Here is a 20,886-nt window from a genome sequence, read left to right as displayed (position 1 = left end):
GACACTCTAATAAACACAACTTCATGAAAATAAATTAAATTTGCTCAGGTGAAAATGCCTCGTCGATAGTTTTCTAAAGCTAAGGTGATTATGTAGTTCTGTTGCCTTCAGAAACTGAAAATGTAAACGTATAGTATGTTTGTTTCATGTTGAAATATTTAACTTAAATCAAAATGATAGAATAAATAATTTGTGCTGAAGAAATGTTTAGGTTATAGTAAGAAAGAGAGCATGGAGGAATAAAAAAAGAGAAAACTCAGACCTAATTGTGTCAAAAAAAAAATGCTTAATTAATGTTCTTGGATATAAGTGTGTTAAGCCAGCGCTTCTCCACTCATTAAGAGTTGTTGTTTAATGTTTATATTTTTTTTCCCGAGGTGGTTATTTTTGTCCTTCATTTTCTATCTTAATTAATGAGTGCTGTCAGGCGCTGCAGCTCTGGTCAGCTCTAGTGGATGGAGAAATCCAGCACCGACTCAAAGAACACATCACTGTCAATTAAGAACCTGGGCTCCTTGGGGCTGTCCAGAGTCTCTGAGGGAAACACTGTCATTCTGACTTTAACACCGATAACACATCGTGACTGACAACAAACTGAAAACGTGACTTGGAAACCTCTGGGGACAGATGGGCTCTTTTTTTTTTATAATTATTAATCATTATTGCCTTTGTAGATGGTAATCACAAGGGTATCCAAGATGTGTTGGTAAATAGATTTAAAATATGACCTCTTTTTGACTCAAGCAACATCTTATTGTTGTTATAATTGATCACGTGGAAACATTATCAGAGACTTTTATTGCTAATGTTCTGGCTTTGATATCTACATTTGACTGTAAGCCAAAGCAGACATCAAACAGTTTAAGAAAGCTTTAGATCCAGTTTAGCTCTCAGTGACTGGCTGTTCATAAGGCTAACTGACCAACTATAGCAGCTGATCCCTTCCATAATAGTGCATTTAATACATTTAAGAGAGATAATGCATGACATAATTGAAAACATAAATGTGTTTTGAATTAGATCTAGTCAATACATATATTTATTACATATGTGGCAAGTTATAAGAGTAAGAAAAGATAATTGACAGAAGCAGATAATTTTGTTTTTTGTAAATTTTCAGCAAAATATTTTATTTTTTTTTTCAGATATTTGTTCAGGTTTTTGGATTAAAATGAAAGTTGAGCGGAATTTGAAAGGTGGTCAAAGCTACTCAACTCTCATTTGCCTCATAGCATCTAAACCAGTTTTTTTTCTCAAATGGGGGTACGTGATGGCACTATTGGGGCTACTTGAGAGAGAAAAATTAGAAAATTAACAAATGAAAGCATTAAAAACATGGGGTGTCATCATGTTGTTTTTCAGTTAAAAATAATTGTCATAATAATAATAATAATGATGAAAATGATCTTGATTCGAATATGAACTGAAAAAAAAAAAATGTGACCAGAATGACCAGAAATGATAAAAACTATGGATATAAATCTGTTCAGGGGTCACTAAATACTCTTTCATACACATATTTACAAAAAAAAGGTTATTTAAAATGTGTGTTATCACTGATTCATTCCATCATTATGTTCTATTGTTGTTTTTCAGAGTATTCTGAGCAAAATTTTCTAGTCGGACAAGGGGTGTGGTGTGGGGTGGGGGGACTTGAAATCAGAAATAAAAGAAAGGGATATGTACTTGAGGCAAAAAAAGAACCACTGATCTATGAAAAACCTCATTTTCTGAAAATTTTTCTGCATTTGCAAGATAACTCTTCTATTTATGATGTTTTTAGCTCAACTACAATATGTATTAATTCTTTTGATTCTGATTAATTCATGTTATTCTGAATCAAACAGTTTTTGCATTTGCATTATAACCACTTTTATTATATTTAAAGTAGCACTACAACAGGAAATGCTCCTCTCATTTACACAGAACCACTAACACAGGCGTTTTTTTTTTTTTTTTTCTTTTTGTGATGCTTTGTGTCAACAACAGAACGTCAAAGTAAGAAATGAAGGGAAGAAAAAAAAAATGCTTCTGGCCCTTTTATTGCTTTGCTCAGTGCTGTCAAAAATAGGGCTCTCTGTCTTTGGGATGAAAACAACAATAGCTTACCTGTCATCCAGCCAGCTCAAGTTGATTGGTTTGATAATCACATTTTGTTGTGCTGTGACTTCCCTTTGAGCCTAAAACCAGGCAAGCATTGAGTGATTGCTGTTGATCCCATCCTAATGATAGATCACGACTTAAAAAAAAAAAAAGCTGGACGTAGCCAACGGTGTGTTGAATCTGGTCAACAGACTGTATAACAGACATTAAGCCAGGCTTAACAATAGTGAGTGTTGTGTAGGAATGTATTTCACCTTCTTTTCCCAGTTTTCTTGTCTATCTCTCGTCCTGTGAGAGCAACAAGGACACAGTGATGAAAAGCAAAGATCGAAGCAGGCTTTCAAGTCCAACTCGCATCCCATTATTTCATATCTCTCCCCCGTAATCCCTCACCAGTTGTCTGCATGGTCTCAGGCCTGCCCTCGTGTTTAGTGCTTACAAATCAGAACTGTGCCTCTGAGATTGAGACGCGTATACTTTTGCACCCACAGATTTGCATACACATTGCAGCAAAGCATTGAAGACTGCAGAAAAAGCAGGACATAAATAGCCATAAATGGGTTCAGACGAAGGAATCTGGCACCCGTCTGAAATTGTTCTCCACAGTGAGCAAGGTAACCCAAGCCTGGAGATTTTATTCCGGTCACAGTGGCATGTCAGTGGCCTGTATGTGTGCGAGGGCCCAGCAGAGAAAGATCAGAGCAAGTTAAAAAAAAAATGTGCTGAATGAAAGCTCTGTAGAATGACCAAAAAATGGTTAAACTTAGTTGTCGATTATTCTTTCAATTCACTAAAATTGCAGGATTTTATAGTTTTCCTAATGAGAGAACATATTTTGATTCATATTCTCATTATTTCGTGTATATTTTTGGTTGAACACAAACCTGTTTGCCAAATATATGAACTGCATTGTAGGTTCACAGACAATTCCACTTATTTAAATATGGATATGCTGAACTTTTTGCAGTTTGAGTTGTTTTTTTTTTTTTTTAGCTTTGCATTTTGTTCTAATAAAATCCCAATCTGTATTTCCTGCTTTGCGATGACTGGGTATCTTCCAGGGGAATTGTTGAGGTTATTTTTATTATTTGAGTTTATCTTTTCACCCTATTTCACTTTATCATCCCATTCCCTATGCTGTTTTTCATAAACAATATATATATTTTTTTTTCTGCATCACTAGTTAATGGATGCTACAGATGGAGAAGATGCTCAGTTGTATTGTTTTTGCAGTTATTTGCTGCCACCATGTGGCATGAAATGAATTATGGATTTAGCAGCTAGGGAGAAAAAACATCAGCAACTCCTGATATGCCATTGATCTTATTACTGTCTCCCTCCACAAGGTTTAAGGACATTTATGCTTGGAATCTAGAAAAATCATAGTAAACCATTAATGGTTTCAAAATGTTATGAAGAATAATTATTTCTGTTTTACCTCTGTCCTTTTTTATTTGAACTTTCATCTGATTATGTTTATATTTGATCATTTTCCCGCCCTCAGCTTTATGTGTGTGTGTGTCGTGTGTGTGTGTGTGTGTGTGTGTGTGTGTACATGCCTGTGTGAATGTGTGCTAACCATTGTGTGGACTGTCCTGCAGGCAAAGGTCCAGAGACTATTTTTGCGGGTCAGAATGTGAATGATAATGAGTGGCACACAGTGCGTGTGTTCAGGAGGGGCAAAGGGTTGAAACTGACCGTAGACGATCTTCCTCCTGTGGAAGGTACTTCCTCCTCTCATCCAAGTACACTATATTTCCCATACTATTTCTGTCTAAATGAATGAACCAATGCATGTTTGTGAAATTTTCTGCTTCATCGTGTAAAGATCAATCACTCTAGCAACACAGTTAAATAAAAGTATGCAAAAATATTGTTAGGTTAAAAGAATAATGATTAAAAACTCTGGTAAATATTAACATGTTTTTTTTTTTCATCTACATAAACAAATTATCTACATGAAAAAATACTCAAAATATATCATGAAACATTAATTTAGTATTCTTTTGTTCTGCAATACCTGTAAAATTAAGCTCTTTAAAATGTATTTCATGTTTTGATTTGACTTGTTTGGAACTAATGGATACGGAAGACAGTTTCTGCCGCAAAAATAAATTAAAAATAATAATAATCACTATGGCAAGTCATAATTATGAGTTAGTGAAGTCATAATTATGAGATGGGAAGTAATAATTATAAGAAAGAAAGTAATAATTATGGGCTAGAACGTCATAATAATAAGAGTAATAATAATAAAAGTCATAATGAGTCATAATTATGAGATAGAAAGTCATAATTATGAGATAGAAAGTCATAATTATAAGATAGAAAGTCATAATTATAAGAAAGAAAAACATAATTGAGTTTTTTGTAACATTGCAATGACAACATGAAAAATGACATTTTGCAATAAAGACTGTATGTACTTGCACTATTTTCTACACTATGTACCATGTGTTGTTTTCTAAGAACTGAATAAACAGCCAAAATATGTGTTTTGAATTAAATATTATTCAAAGTTTAAGATCATTATGAATGGTAATAGTCTGTGTTGGTAGACTTTAGCAAATGCTCAGTTTGTATCTAGTATGACTTGTCGTAGTGATTATTATTTTTATTTTTTTATGGCGAAATGGGCTTCAACAATTTTATGATTTATTATATTTTATATTTTTGGTTTTACTAAAATATTCAATTGTTATATCTGTTTTATCTTTATTTACAATTTAAAAGCCATTTCACCATCATCAGCCACACATATCTAATATCTTCCTCTCTCTTCCCTTCCAACTGTTTAAAGGTCAAATGGCAGGAGACCACACCCAACTAGAGTTTCATAATATTGAGACGGGCATTGTGACCGAGAAGCGCTTCATTTCCATGGTTCCATCCAACTTCATCGGCCACCTCCAGAGCCTCTCCTTCAATGGCATGGCTTACATAGATCTGTGTAAAAATGGTGACATTGACTACTGCGAGCTCAACGCCATGATCGGCTTCAAGAACATCATCGCTGACCCTGTCACCTTCAAGTCCCGCTCCAGCTATGTGACCCTCACCACCCTGCAGGCCTACTACTCCATGCACCTCTTCTTTCAGTTTAAAACCACCTCCTCCGACGGCCTCATCCTTTTTAACAGTGGTGATGGGAGTGACTTTATTGTGGTGGAGCTGGTCAAAGGGTGAGTAGTTGCTCTCTATATTTTATGGTCTCCTAAATAATGTGCATAATTATCTCTATAAAAATACATTCAAACAGTTTTTGGTACTTACACTTCCTGTGAGACTTCAGATTATTTTGTTATCACCTCCATGCCAGATTATTAATTAAAAGACCTGTAAGCAATAGCGGTTGCTTTTATCTTCAAAAAGCACATTAAACGCCCAACATTAAAGTCAATAAACACAAGTGTGTTTTTATAGTTGAAATGGCACCATTGAATAACTTAATCTCAATAGAGCCAAGAGTTATATTATTTTAATTAAAATTAGTCCAAATATAAACTTTCCCCTAAGCAAAAAGAAAGTTGGAACACATCAGGTTTTTTTTTCTCCTAATAAGTGTTAATTACAAGTCGTTTTCCACTGCTATGGTTAAAGAAAAAACAGACCTGTTCAAATCTGGTGCTACACTATGTCTGTTTGCAAGTGACAAGGCAGTCGTATGCAACAATAGGCTCCTAAACCCTAAAATCCTTCTCACCCCTAAACAAGATATAATAAGACTGATGTATAGATGGTAAATCTGTGACCCGAAAAAATCTGTGACCGCAGGGGTCGACAGTTCCAACCCCTGCGGCTTGTCGGCAGACATTTACTCCCCCTTAAACACGTTTGTAATTTTTCTCCAGTCTGCATTTATTTCACCCACTGAAGCATCATGTATAAGGGGGAGTAAATAGCTCCTTAATAGCTACGAAGATGTTTAGCACTCTTCCTCTCTACCGCCGAGAAGCCGCAGCGGTCACAGATTTTTTCAGGCCACAGACTATATATATATATATATATATATATATATATATATGCAGTCAATGACATAAAATGAAGAGTCAAAAAGGGGTATCAAAATAAAAAAAAGTGTATACTCTCCCCACTCCATTTTTTAATTTGCGTATTTGTTGATATTTGTTTTATTTTCTTAAATTTTCTTATTTTTATCTTCCAAATATTTTTAAATACATGTTCAAAAATGAATATAGTTCATTCATGCATTCGTTCTCATTTTCAATGTTACATTTGATTCATACGATTTGTAATGTTCTTTTTCCCCCGTAGTAGCTTAACTTTTCTAAATGTTGTTCCTTAAACTGTACCCTTTGGAAAGTTTTAGAAATGTGTACAAAACAGTAAATAATTATTAAGTCCACCTAAAAATAGGCTATTTTTCTATTTATTGTGATGTTATCTTTAACACCTGTGTAATGGTTTCTTTATCCACTAAAGCCAAAGCTTTGCTTCCAGGTATCTACACTATGTGTCTGACCTGGGGAATGGAGCCCATCTGATCAAAGGCAACTCGAACAAGCCTCTGAATGACAACAACTGGCACAACGTCATCATCTCCAGGGACACCAACAGCCTTCACACAGTGAAGATTGATACCAAGGTCACCACACAGACAACCACAGGAGCTAAAAACCTGGATCTAAAAGGTACACACACACACACACGCACACACACACACACACACGTGCTGAATGTGCTATAGCCCAGGATGTAGTAGAGTCAGGCGTCTAACGAGCTTCACCAACAGGCACACAAAACACACATATGTAACCTTGCAGTTTATAAAGCTAAATAACAATTTCTATTTTATGGTGTTTGAAAATGTATTTCATCTCATATCACAAGAAATTATTATAATTTTTAGTTGTAGTAGTAGTCGTATTACTGGTAGTAGGGTTATTATTATTATTATTAGTAGTAGTAGTAGTAGTAGTAGTAGTAGCAGTAGTAGTACTGTTGGTAGGAGTATTATTATTATTATTAGTATTAATATTATTATTGTTATTAGTAGTAGTAGTAGTAGCAGCAGGAGTAGTACTGGTAGGAGTATTAGTGTTATTATTAGTACTATTAATATTATTATTAGGAGTAGTAGTAGTAGTAACAGGAGTATTATTATTATTATTATTATTGTCTAACAATGATGTTATCAAATTTGAATCATATATTTTAATACAGTGTTTTTCAACCTTGGGGTTGTGATTCCTTGTGAGGTCGCCTTAAATATCAAGTAATAATAAAATTAAATTTAAAAAAATTTACTGATTAAAAATAGATTATTATTGTTATTATTATTATTATTATTATTATTATTATTATTATTATTTTTCTTTTTCAAATAAAGACACCACTCACATAATTTCAAACAACTGTATCCTATATGTTCACTTTCTCAAATATGAATCGACTTCAAATAAAATTGGTGCATTTTGTCAGTTTGTGCACTAATCCTTGCGTCTTTGTATTTGTAAACACAGTATAACAGACGTGATAAAAAAAATTATTCTAGAGCGAGTAAAAAAAAAAAAAAAAACCTTTCTGGGGTTGCCAGGAATGTGTGACATAGAAACAGGGTCACAACAAAATAAAAAGTTGGTAAGCACTGCTTTAATACCATTGTTGTTGCATACCTTATGTCCACAAGAGGTCAGTGTTGTCCCATGTCTCTTTTATTCTCAGGTAACCTTTACGTTGGAGGTGTGGCTAAAGAAATGTACAAAGAGCTTCCCAAACTAGTGCATGCCAAGGAGGGATTTCAAGGTTGTCTGGCATCAGTGGATCTGAATGGGCGGCTCCCAGACCTGATGTTAGATGCTCTGGACTGTGTGGGTCAGATAGAGAGAGGATGTGAAGGTAAGCACACACCACACCTGGGGTGACTCATGTTGGGAGTATTTGCAATGTCACACACTGAATAAAGTGTACTATTATCTATAGATTATTCACATTTGCATAGACTTATTTACAAACAAAAAAAACCCAACATCTCTTTTCTTCCCCCCCCTTTTTTTCATCTTTTTCTTGGTTAAAAAGTGTCCACTGTCTGACCCACGGACACACCCACACAAACAACCTGTAGAATGATTTATTCTTTAACATTCACAAATAGTTCTTGTATTCCTCCACTAGCAATCATTTCTGTTTCACTTGGCCATAATCTGATTATTCTCTCTGCCATATTTGTATGGCTGCTATTAATTCCTCATTTTATCCCTATTCTGTTTGGCTCCATGCATGCTTGCAGGATCTGAGCGTTTGCCAGCAGCAATCCTTTTGAATAATGCATGAAGCCTTTGTTGCATGCATGAATATCATTTGCCCAGTGTAATGTGCGTACCACAGATAATATTTGATTTATTTTTTCACATCCACTCACTTAGTTTAATTTTACAATTCATCTTTTCTTTTTCCAGTGAGTTGGCAACTTCTGTTTATTTCATGTTTGAACATCATGACCTTAATCAAATTCAAAGCCCTGCGCTGGTCCGTCATATTCCCTGATTTCATTTTGTGTCGTAGAGAATCAAAGACGGCTCACAATGGGAATGACAACCCTGTTATTGGATCGGAATAACAGTCACTTAGCAGCTTGTGCAGTGGCTTAAAGTGGATAAATACAATGACAACCAAAAGCCCTTTACTTTTATTTCTGTAAATGAACAAGCAAATGAAGCCATGCATATCTACATTCATCATTGTGATGGTTTTGCTTTATTTTGTTTATGTCTGAAGTAGAAAAGTCGCTGCTACTTGCAGGATCAACACTCCCCTCCTATATCCTTAATGTTCCAAAACTCTGTCCCTGTGTTAGCCCATCTCTGACTTCTGGATGCTTTTACTAATGGCTGGTCTGCTATGCCTTCTCCCTTTTTCCATTATCCTGCTGACAAAAGTTGCATTGATGAAAGCTGACATGCAAGGTAGATAGCTTTGTCCGTTTGATAGTCTGATAGGCCGCCCTTGATTTGCATCTGGAGTGTATAACACAACCCCCACCACACACACAAACACACACAAGCACACACACACTCCTCCTCTACCTCCACTACTCACCTCACAACAGAGCTGACTCCTTATTACTGGTGCTGGAGAGCCGCTGCCCTGCATGTTTTAGAAATGTATGCCTCAACACCTCTGATTCCAAGGACTATACAACCATACAGCTCACCTGATGACAAGAAACTCCTCATATTCAGGTGTGTTGAAGCAGAAGCATCTCAAACAGGCAGGACAGCGGCTCTCCAGGACCTGGGATTTAAAGACTGAGTTTGGCATTCACTTTCTGAATGGACATGCATATGATATTGTTTCATTTTTTATGCAGATGTTGTAACACAAAAATGTTTCACTATTAATGTGTTTTTTTACTGTAAAATGTTGAACTCACATGTTCTACATTTATTTTTATTTGTTTGCATGGCCTGCTGCATTCCACAAATCTTTACAATGTATTTGTCTTTATAGTAAAAGTGTAGTAATACTCTTTTCCTGTTTAAAAAAAAAAAAAAAATCAGCTTTTAATTACTTACACACCAGAACAGCTTATTTGATAATATTTATAGGAAAAATAGAAGAATAAATCATGCTTACATTTTCAACCCCAGTGGTTTAACATTTTTGAAAAACCCTGATGTGAGTTTGACTGTGAGCACTATTGTAGTTCAGTGTTTTAAAACTGAAGGGAAACTTGGAATTTAGAGTAAAAAAAAAAGGCTTTAAAGTTCACTATTATTTTTTCAAGAATCCATTTCAATGTGATATGTAGCAAATAAAAATAATACCTCAACAGTAAACCTAAAATACAGTGGTCAGTAAATATCTAAATTAATCTAACTCTGCTGTTAGGTCATAAAATGTTAATTCATATCCATCAATTTGTTTTTCATTTGGAACATTTTGGTCCATATTTGGACCAAATATGTTACTTCTTTATTGGTTAAAGCAGCGGTCTGCAATCTTTACTCTCAAAAGAGTCATTTTGCCTCGTCTCACCTGGATTAAAGTCCTTCCGGAGCCGGAAAAAAAAATAAAAACTGAATGAAGACAACATAATGTCCAAAATTCTATACTGTTACAATTATATTGGATAATGACATATCAGTCAACAATTTCTTGCCACATATCAAACATTCATACTTAACCGGCACGTTGGCAGTTAAATTAATCAGTCCCCACACAATTAAAACATGCATTTACTTCCAGAATAGTCTTTTAGTTGGTTTAGTTATCTTACCTGGGATTTAAAACTTAAGGTGCAGGGAAAGTTAATGATGGGAAGGTGGCAGAGTTAATGCACGATGGTATTTTTTTTTTAGGTTGACAAATTGTTATATCATGATTTTATTTGGTGTCAAAATCATTAATTATTAAAACCTTCAGTAGGAAAATGATTGATTTCAGTAGTTTTGAAAGCTATAGGGAGCCATTGCAAAAGAGTCAAAGAGCCGCAGGTTGCAGACCCCCTGGGTTAAAGCATGAATTGGAACAAAAGAAGAACAATGAGCTGTAAGTAGATTACTACCATTAGAGCATCTAAAGGAAAAGTGGGAGAGTGAAACAGTGTTATCATGGATAAGTGTGGTTGTCTCATTATGGAAGGACTCATTATCTTAAACTGTTCAGGAATGTTTAAGAAAAATAGATTCCCTAGATGTCAATCAATTGAGATGTGTTTGACAGATATCTCACAATCCAAAGAAACATTTGCTAATGGTCCAGATACACTCTTAATAATAAATATCTAATAGATGAAGCCCAGGTTGGAACGTTGATAGTAACATGCAGTCTAAGTGCAATTAGTTTGCCGTTATAGTAGTAAACACTATTTGGATTTAATCACTTTAGTGTTTAAGAATGGCTGAAATATTCTAACAGACTAGAGACGGACTTAATACTGTCGCTACAATGATTTCACTTGGTTTCAATAACAATATTTTAATAACCTAAACACACTTCCCCTGGGTTCACCTGCAGTTATCAGATTCAATTATTTATATTATAGTATTATCTAATCTGATAAGGCAGCCCTAAGGGAAATTTCAGTGGAGATTGTGCATGTTCTCCCAAAGCACATGTGGGTGTTTTTATGTTCCATAACAATAAAACATGAATGTTGTCCAAATGTGGCGGCTCCAGACTCAGATCAACCATCTATCCATATTCTTTTAAAACTGTCTCACGTATAATATCTTGATGTTTTCTTGCATGCTATTTATTATTTTTTATTTTATTTTTTTAATGATGTATTCATGTTTGTCTTTATTCAGGCCCCAGCACGACATGCCAAGAAGATTCCTGTGCCAATCAGGGGGTGTGTCTTCAGCAGTGGGAGGGCTTTAGCTGTGACTGCAGCATGACAACATATGGAGGACCACTGTGCAATGATGGTAGGAATCCCCTTCAATATTCCTGCTTTTTTTTTTTAAATTTGGGTTACTTAAATACATGCTGCAGTCATGGACCTCATTCATATCCTGCAGTATTTGCTGCTGAATTAATCCAACACTTTAGCAAAGGTAATGGAGGGAGGAAACAGTTGGTAGCACACAGTAAAAGGTGGGTGTTATCATCAACAGCAGAGCCATTTTTATCATGCACTTTCACACAGCATTCATTTCCAACTCAACATAATTTCCTCTCACTCTGCTATATTTATCCTCCCCCGAGGCCCATCGTTTTGTCGCTCTATGGCGTATTAGCTTTATTATTAACGTATGCTCTGATGTTTTGTAAGAAGGTCTATAACAGAAAGTCTCAGCCTCTATCATGTGATTATATATTGTCATCACTGAAGTGGTGGTGGTGGTGGTGGAACTTTGAGACAAGTTGTGCTGTATGTGGTCATTATGTGTTAAATTATTGTAGATTGTACCACTAGAGCAGTGGTTCTCAAACTTTTTAGGGTGTTCCCCATTTTGAACAAAGGTGAACTCTTAAGCTCCACCTGTGCCCATTGCCTCCCATATAATCCAGACAAAAAAAAAAAAAAAAAAAAAAAAAAATATATATATATATATATATATTTTTTTTTTAACTATAAAGGAACATTTATATTTCATCAAAAATTGCAAACTAAATTAAACTAATCACCTGCCTAAAAACCAAATGGAAAAGTGCAGCACTCAAAAGTACAGGAAATAAAGACACATTATTTAGTCTGTGCCAAAAAGCTTCAGAAAACACAAAAAGTAAATCATCTATTGAAAGTTTTTTTATTGTCCCACACAATGTGAAGTACATGCTGACGTAAATTGTTTTTCAGAATCAGAATTAGAAACGTTTTATTGTTTATTGTAGAGTTTTTAACGATACATGAAATTAGACTTGGTCGATGGTGCAAAAAAAAACTAACTCAGAAACAGTAGGCTAATAATAATATTAATAATAATACTGTATATAGAGAATGACTATAAATATAGACATATATACATGTAGTGCATTGTTATATAGTTGCACTTTAGTTCCATGTTACATTTTGTTCCCTGTCAATATCTAATGCAGTTTAATAATTGAATGCTCTATTAATTTCTGCTACATTTGTAGGTGTTTAGTGTTAATGATCTTTATTGTCAATGAAGAAAAGACTTTAAGATTTTAAGATTGGCATGAAACTGAAAATGTCCACCTGTCTGTCGCACCCCACCTGTCAAACCTCTATTCCCCACCAGGGGGCGTGCCACACACTTTAAGATAGAGCAACACAAAGGGTGGTGAAGTGAGTTCAACATTAGCCGAAACAAGCTAAAGTTTGCTCTATGGCTAGTTTAGAAGAATTCACGTCCATATGGGATTAAAAAGTCCAACTCCCCACACCCACTGGAAGTATATTATCAGTTGTCATTAATCTCTCTTAAAAAAAACAAATGGGTGTTTAGAGTGACGGACTGTCGGGTGGTTATTAGTGAACTTTAGAGAGGAATACAGTTGTGCTCTGCTCCACCTTTGTAAAATTGCCTACTTCTTTATGCCGAACATGCAAAGAGCATCTTCAATGGTTATTATTTTCTTGTGCAGAAGTTCACACAGGAAGGAGGAAAATGAACAAAGTGCATTAAGAGAGAGAAATGGAGTGTGCACTCTGGAGATGACACCAAAGCAGAGGAGAGTGCAGAATAAAAATGTTAATGCATTCTGTGTCAGTTGTACCAGCCAGATAAGGCACTCCCCCCCACCACACTGTGTCTTCCCCATCATTGTTATCAACTGAGAGTCCTCATAGATTCTTGTGCAGCTTTGCACCCTCAAAATATCTGCAGTCAATGATAACACTAAAAGGATTCTTCTGTCCGTGTAATGTGAGCTCGGGTCCAGTGCGTCCTTATCCTAGTTGTTCTTCACTCATTCCACTTTTGCCTTTAATTCTTCCAGCTATACTTGGATCAGCTAAAAAAGTAAGGTGGCCTTTGTTGGATGATTTTGAACTCCCAATGAACCTAACTTGTGTTAAAATGAGTTTTTTTTTTTTTTTGTTTTCTCTCACCTTTTTTATGAATATAAATATTCATCATTTTCGACCCTTAGAGCTCATCGACAATCTTGTGAGCAGATTGTCTCACATGGCATGGCATGCATACATTATACGTCAGCAGGGTACAGTACTGGAGACTTCCAGTTAGACAGTTTCAATTTGGCTACTGATGTGACAAAGAATGGGATTGATCGATATGCAAGCTTGAGAGAGACATATAAATACAAATGCATACTTTCCAAGATATCTCTTGCTATTTTTTGAAATACTGAGCTTGTTCTTAAAAAAGTGATGGAAGACAGCCTGACTCTGCTAAAGTAAGCCTGCGAGCTGGAAAAATGAGGCTGAAAATGGTTGGTTTTTTTATCTGTTGATGGATTGCCAGGAGGATATAGGAGAGAAGTAGAGGAATGGAGGGGGTGCGTACTCAAAGCAATTCTAAGAAAGTAAAATAGACAGAAAGCTCAAGACATTACCCAATGATTCTCCTGTGGTAGTAGTCTTCCCTTTCTCATCACGAGCAGAAAGAAACCCATTTTTTGCACCACTCTTACCCTAACAATGAGCACAGATGAAATGTACAGCTGTAAGTCACCCACAGGTATCGCCATGTCAAGTGTTCAAGCTAAAATATTCAATTCAAATGAAGTGCAGGATAACTGATTTGCAAACATATTTGCATCTTCTAGATATATTGGTGCATAAATTATTTTCTGGTGTTGAATTTGAAATACTGCATCATTGAATCATTCATATACAAATACTATGGGTCCCCAATGAGTGTATATACAGCGTGTGAAACAAAAGAGCTAGACAGCCGAAACAAACTGCATCTAAAAAGAAACGCAACATTTATATACGGTGTCAAATATTCACTTGGTTTCGTCTCTGCTTTCGATGCCAATGGGATTAAAATAGCAGTGGAAACGTATTGCAGTTAATGGCCCTGCCAAAGACAGTTGCACACACACGCACACACACAGGCACACACGCACGCGCACACACACACACAGGCACACACGCACGCACACACACACACAGACACACAGGCACGCATATGTGCTTAACACACATTTGCGTGCAGGTGTGTGTTTGTGTGTGTGAAGCTGTCTTGAAAATAAACTAATGCTGATTGTGGGCCAAGAATATTACCACACAAGGTTTGCATACTTTAGGTATTTGTGTGTGTGTGTATCCGTGTTTGTGTGTGGGTTTAACTGTGTGCATGCGTGTGTTAAGGTCAGACTTAAACTCCAGTTGAGACATCCTAGGGGACTTTGTCCACGGGGGGCCAAGCATTTGAGGTTAATGTACAGAGACAAACAGAATAGTGCTTGTTGTCATGGAGTTGAAGTAGGTTACAGAGAGAGGACAGAGGTATAACCATGCAGTCTTCACGCAACTTTCATATCGCCTGGTTGGTCTTCTGTCTTCATGCTCGAGCTATTAGTGCCATGTCAATATTGTATCAACAATGGTGGCTGTATGCTGGTCGAGCCTCCTTTGTTACTGCCTGAGGGGCACATACAAGGCCCCTCTCACTTGATTTCACAGTCAGTGCTCAGTCTAGTGCCTTTATGCCTTTAGAATGGCCTGTCTGGGCCCATAGCTCAGTATCTATTATCTGATAATGTAGACACTAGTTACACTTTACTCAAGTACTTGCAAAGTTAAAGTTCCTTTCTATTGCTTTAAAGTCTTGTGAAATGTATCACCTACTGATACAGATTTATTCAATCAGCAAGAGCAAGATGTTGAATAATTATGTCCTTTAAACATGTTTAAGGGAATTTTACTATTATTACAGTCTTTAGGCCTTATCATATGTTTGCACTGTCTAGTACTTGGTACATTTGTGAAGAGTATTGTCAATATTTGCCAATTTTTCCTTTGGATAAACCCTCACCACCTTAGTATTTGATTTACTTAAAAATAGGTCACAGAAAAGCAGTGTACTGATATATCCTACTCAAGCAGAAGTAAAAGGTTTGTCAAAATATACATTTATTTTTAAAAGAAAATAACACTATTTAATTAAATTCAGGAAAAAAAAAAAAAAAGAAATGTCAGTCTCTAAGTATAGCTACATTTATGAGCGAAGAAAATAACTTCCATTAAAACTCACTCACTGCCATTAATGTAAAAATACGTCATTTCAAATCCATACGCTCGCTGCTATTGACGTAATTTTATGTCAAATGTGTTTTTCAACTCTGGTTGCTAGGGAAACACTCTGGAGGTCCCTTATGAATATCTAAGCTGTAGTGTGATGTAGTGACCAACTGGAGCTATGTAGGTGGCAGCAGCGCACCTTTGGGATGAGAGACCAGCCATTGATGGGGAGGGAGAAGCCAGGAACAGGGCAGAAAATGCGACGAGAGAAGACGGTGAAGCTTCCAGCAGTTCACTGCAGTGCACACTCGACCAGAGCATGTGTCGACCTAACAGGACTATTGAGAGTGTTGGGATCGTGACACTCGGCATGTCTGGAAGTATGAGGAGACTGGCCTTCATCCAAGTCTCTCCCCTCGTCATAATCAGACTCTAAAATGAATGGACGACTCAAGCTCACGGGGAAGTGAAGCTTTTATTTTTCGAGGTCCCCCTGCTGACCGGCTGCAGTATAGGTCATAAACCCCGCCTCCTCATTGTTAACGGATGGGATGTTGGTCAAACTGTAAAGTTAAAATACTCGTCACATATTTTTTTTTTCAAACCTAAACTCTTCTGTGTTTCTGTGTTTTAAATAAGTTATTTGAGGTTGAAAAACGGGATTTGACGTTATATATGACGATGATTGACAGCCTCGGATCTTGCGTAGCTCTTTTTGTGAATAGCATAAGCAGTTACGTCGTGAAGGAAAGCCGAGAGGCCATTAAACTTTTCTGTTCAGTTTTTTCATGTTTTTTTCAGCTACTAGTACTAGTACTAACCTATATGATCTGAACAAGACGTTGGTAGAAATTCCAGTGGGAAAGATACTTAAGTTCGTGGCGTAGCTAGGTTTGTGTAACTCATCAGGACAGTATGCTAAATGGGCGGCGCGTGTTACCAGGGCTCCTCCCGCCGGACTCTACTGTGCAGACTCTGGCTCCAAATGACGTCAAATTTGCATTGAGTGGGAACAGCTACAGTGCACGCCCACTGGTCAAAATACAGTAAGAAAACGATACAACTCGGACCTAGATGGCAAAATAATATTTTTTTCACCAAAAGACCAGTCTCAGTGTTTTTATTGTTTTATAAAAGGAAACCAATGTTTAGGTGTCACTAAAGCAAAAAAAAAAAAAGTTTCAAAGTCACCGATAGGATTTTTCAGCTTTCTGTCAGAAAATGGCAACTGAAACCTGCCCCTATTCAACTGCTGATTACGGAAGAAGGAAACAAGCTGAAAACAAAATTTCTTTTTATGATAAAAGTAGAGACTTTTTTCAAATTTCAGATTGTCATAGAACAAAATATTCTGTGGGTCCATAAAAATCAGTCAAAATGCTCTTAAATGGCTGGCAGTGAGGGGGGTAGCTTTTCTGAAAATGGCTGGCAGTGAATGAGTTGTCGCTGTGCTTTATGTTTTATCTGGTTGGTCGGCTATGATTAGATGCGTTTGATTGTTGTCTGGTCATTTCATGTTTTTGCAGTTTCACAATGTTAGTTGATCATTTTAAAACGAGAAATAATAATTTACTCAGAAACGATTGGGTGTAGAAATGTAACAAATCACTTTGCTGCTTTTAAAACGTACTTAAATACAAGTAGAATTACTGATTTTAAAATATAGCAAAAAAATTAAAAAAAAAAACTCAACAGTAACGTGAGTGCTTGGAATCCATTTCTTTCACCTCAGCAGAAAAGTCATGTTCACAAACGCACACCTGTGCAAACAATTGCAGCAAGGAATAACACCACACCAATAATATTACTTTTATAGTGTCATGCATGGATTACAGCTTTTGGTTTACTTGGATCAATATGAGGGGACAACCAGAGCAGTGGTGGGGCCAACAGGATACGAGGCACTGGAGTAAACAGCCTGCTGTCAAACGGAAGTAATGTTACTGTATCTGTGCCTTGTATGTTTTCCTCTATTAATGCAGCTCAGTGAAACAAGGCTATGGGTCTGGAAACATTTGGGCTGTGTGTGTATTGAACGCTTGGCCTAGCTTTGAACAGTCTTTGCGCCCCGAGATATAGGGAGAGGCAGTATTAAGTGGCTTTGTGTGTTCACTTCAGTAGCCTTTCGCTCAAATGTGCATGCGTGCTCGCTGGGGTTGTGGCATATCCAGTTCAGCTGATCAGTTGTGAGACAGCAGAATGCTTTCAATTGTGCAATCAAACAGAAACTGTGTCATTGATACACAGTCACTACGTATTCACCCAAGACAAACAAACAATGAAATGATTGTCTTTTTTTTTTTTTTTTTTTTAAACAAACACACTGTGAACATTGGAGCTGATAAAGTAGACTATCGAACATAAAACGCCATTGATCAACCCATCCGATGAAGTATTCTTCTGTATTGATCCTCTTAAGGAGTTCTGTGAGGGCCCGAAATGTAGTGTGAAAATAGTGATTACGATAGTTATAGAGTAACTAAACTCCAAAACAACTTATTACTGCTGAATACAAATGTATTTGGGTATGAAGTTGTGTTATTGATTGATTATGGTCCAACTCTCAACATTTTAGTCAAAGTATTTAAATTTGGCATATTTTGTTGTAAAATGTCAGTGACTGCCCTCTATGGGTTGAAACCCAACTATTACAATTGATTTTTGCTATTGGCTGAGAACAAGGTCATGTGATTTTTTTGGAACCATCTTGTGTCACAAGCAACCACTGTTAGCCCCGCCCCTTTTAAAAAAGTAGCACCTGTGAGCTCTATAATCTGTGATGAGTAGGTTGGATTAAGAGAATAGTGAATAGAGATTTATATTGAGTAATGAGTAGGTAGGTAACATAGCATAGGTTGTTCATTGGAGATTTTATAGTATAGACTGGGCGTGTCTTCACTGCTCCAGGAGCCCCGCCCATAATTAAGGCATTTTTTGAATTTCCCTCCTCGTAGCAGGTCAGGAGAAAGCAGGGGTTTAGTTTCTCTTGAAATTTTACAATGACCATTTTTAGTTTGGTTTCCATTCCTTCAATGCTTTTTAAAACTAATGCCCATGTTAATTTTGCACTTATCTTTGGGTTTTGGTTTCGGTTTGTCATGTATCCTCCTTTTCACTTAAGAGCGTTGACCACACGATACTGATGCGTACCTTAAAGCAGACTTTTATGGGACATTCTGTGAACATTTTCACACTTTACGTGCAGTGTGCGTTAATGCCTGCAGGTATTTTGGAAGATGTAAATATGTGTTCTCCCACCCATAGTTGATAACTGCTGTATCCAGATGGATTTACAGAGGTGATATATTTGCCTGCTTAGTAAGCAGATTTATAGATTAGTCTAATTTTTCTCTTTTTTGACCTATTTTCACCACTGCCTTTATTTAATTGGTTACTTTTATCGTTATTTACCACGATTAACTGTGTGAAGTAAACCAGCTTTTTTATGGCAGGAAGCAATGGACACATTTCGGTAAAAGGATGTTGGCATGGAAACAAGGTCTTCTTTGCTCTCTCCCTGAATGCTGTAATATGTCAGTAACTTTGCCCCAGTGATGAAATCTTTGCAGGTAGCAGCATACAACAAAAAAAAATTAAAAAAGATGTTCATTGACTTGGGGGGGGTGGGGGGTTGAACAGTTCACTTGACTAATGTTACAACAGAGCACACAGCTGTGAGAATGCATGTCATTTGCTTAATATGTGATGCAGCTTCATGCTGGCATTGCATCATTAGTATGAACAAGCTGCAGTGTGACAGATGTCGAATGGCTTTATCAACTCATGCTGCTGTTCGAATAGCGTGACAAAGCTCAGATTTCTCTCTAGCAACATAAACTTTGTATTTTAAAAACAATCTTTTTACTTTTTCTCTGCTCTATACATGGAGGCTTCTTTAAAAATCTGAGTTCGATGAAGCATTTTGCACATTACGTCGTCTTTATTGTGTTTTTTTTTCACTTAATCAGACACTCATTGATAACCATTACGGCAATGAAGTGAAAAGATTCTACATCTAGAGGTTTTTTCTATTAATTGGCAGCCTGAAGGGACACATTGACAGGGAATAAGAAGCTGTTGTTTTTCACACAATACTAATTAAAGTGTTGAGACCAAATAACAGCTAAACTATCGTGCTGGGCGATGAACTTACACTGCAAATATTCCCCTCGCTCATAAACTCAGGCTATTGAACATGGCCCCCAGGAGAGCTGTGCTATAATTCGAAAATACCATTACGGATAAGAGTTCTTCTCTTATCCTTAGAGTTCTTAAAAATACATTTAAAAATAAGAAATACATTCTAAAACTTTTCCAGTGTTGACACGATGTGGATTTCACAGTTTAGAGTTATTTAATTGAATTTTTTTTTTTTTTTCAATTTTGTTAATCTTTAATTGGGAGTTATTTCTTATTTATATATTTATGTTTTAAATTCACTTGCATGGTGGTTTTGTATGGGTTTTGCAGGCACTGTCAGATTGTATCTTTGCTTATTTAGTAAAAATCCAACAATAACATTCTGCACAAGAGTAAGTGAGCAGGGAAACATATCTTGAAGGCGCTTCATTAATGCATCTCTAAAAGAGAACTTTTTTTTTTTAATTTGGAAACTGCTTATTTTACCTCAAATAAACCATGTGATGCATTTTCCTTTTGTTACACTTGGATTACTATTTAAATTTTCCTGGGGAATCTTGTTGTTTACAGGTGCAATATGTTCTTTTACATATTATATTATATTTACACTTTGTCCCACATTGCAACTATTTCCTATCTCAGCCATGATTAAATATGCACCTTTTTACTACAATTTATTAGGAGTGTGATGATATCTCGATTCGGCAATATATCGCAATATTTTTTTTCGCACGATCGATTATCGATATGGTCGCACTATGGATTTAATTTTTTTTTTCCTAATATTTGTTTTTTTTTTCAAAACCTTTTTTCACTAAAATGTGCAGGTAGGTCTTCACAGAAATTTTGTCTGTTTATTGAAGGAACCATAATGTTTACTGGAATATTGCACAATACTGGTGTCACTGGTAAGAAAGACCCTATTTTTTGCATTATTAGAGATGCTTATTCGTTTACATTGGTATATTGACACTTGTATACAGAAATGTTGCACTAAAAGTGTCACTGTTCATAGGACACTTTTTCAATTTATTGTCTTTCAGAGATATAAAATATCT

General features: G+C 36.2%; 1 protein-coding gene across 28 annotated transcripts in view; it reads left to right on the top strand.

The window, feature by feature from the left end:
* The window catches only part of LOC114476328 (neurexin-1a-like), a 294,357-nt gene that overhangs the window by 144,884 nt on the left and 128,587 nt on the right, over positions 1-20,886 (top strand). For all 28 annotated transcript variants that reach the window (XM_028467736.1, XM_028467735.1, XM_028467721.1 and 25 more), the window contains 5 exons: positions 3,705-3,827; positions 4,904-5,285; positions 6,565-6,755; positions 7,789-7,962; positions 11,376-11,495. In XM_028467736.1, the coding sequence (XP_028323537.1) occupies positions 3,705-3,827; positions 4,904-5,285; positions 6,565-6,755; positions 7,789-7,962; positions 11,376-11,495 (990 nt within the window). The remainder of the gene's footprint in view (positions 1-3,704; positions 3,828-4,903; positions 5,286-6,564; positions 6,756-7,788; positions 7,963-11,375; positions 11,496-20,886) is intronic.

The sequence above is a fragment of the Gouania willdenowi genome, chromosome 15 (assembly GCF_900634775.1).
Source record: "Gouania willdenowi chromosome 15, fGouWil2.1, whole genome shotgun sequence".
Taxonomy (NCBI): Eukaryota; Metazoa; Chordata; class Actinopteri; order Blenniiformes; family Gobiesocidae; genus Gouania; species Gouania willdenowi.
Note: the sequence above shows the minus strand (reverse complement) of the source record. Positions and strands in the feature narration are given on the sequence as shown.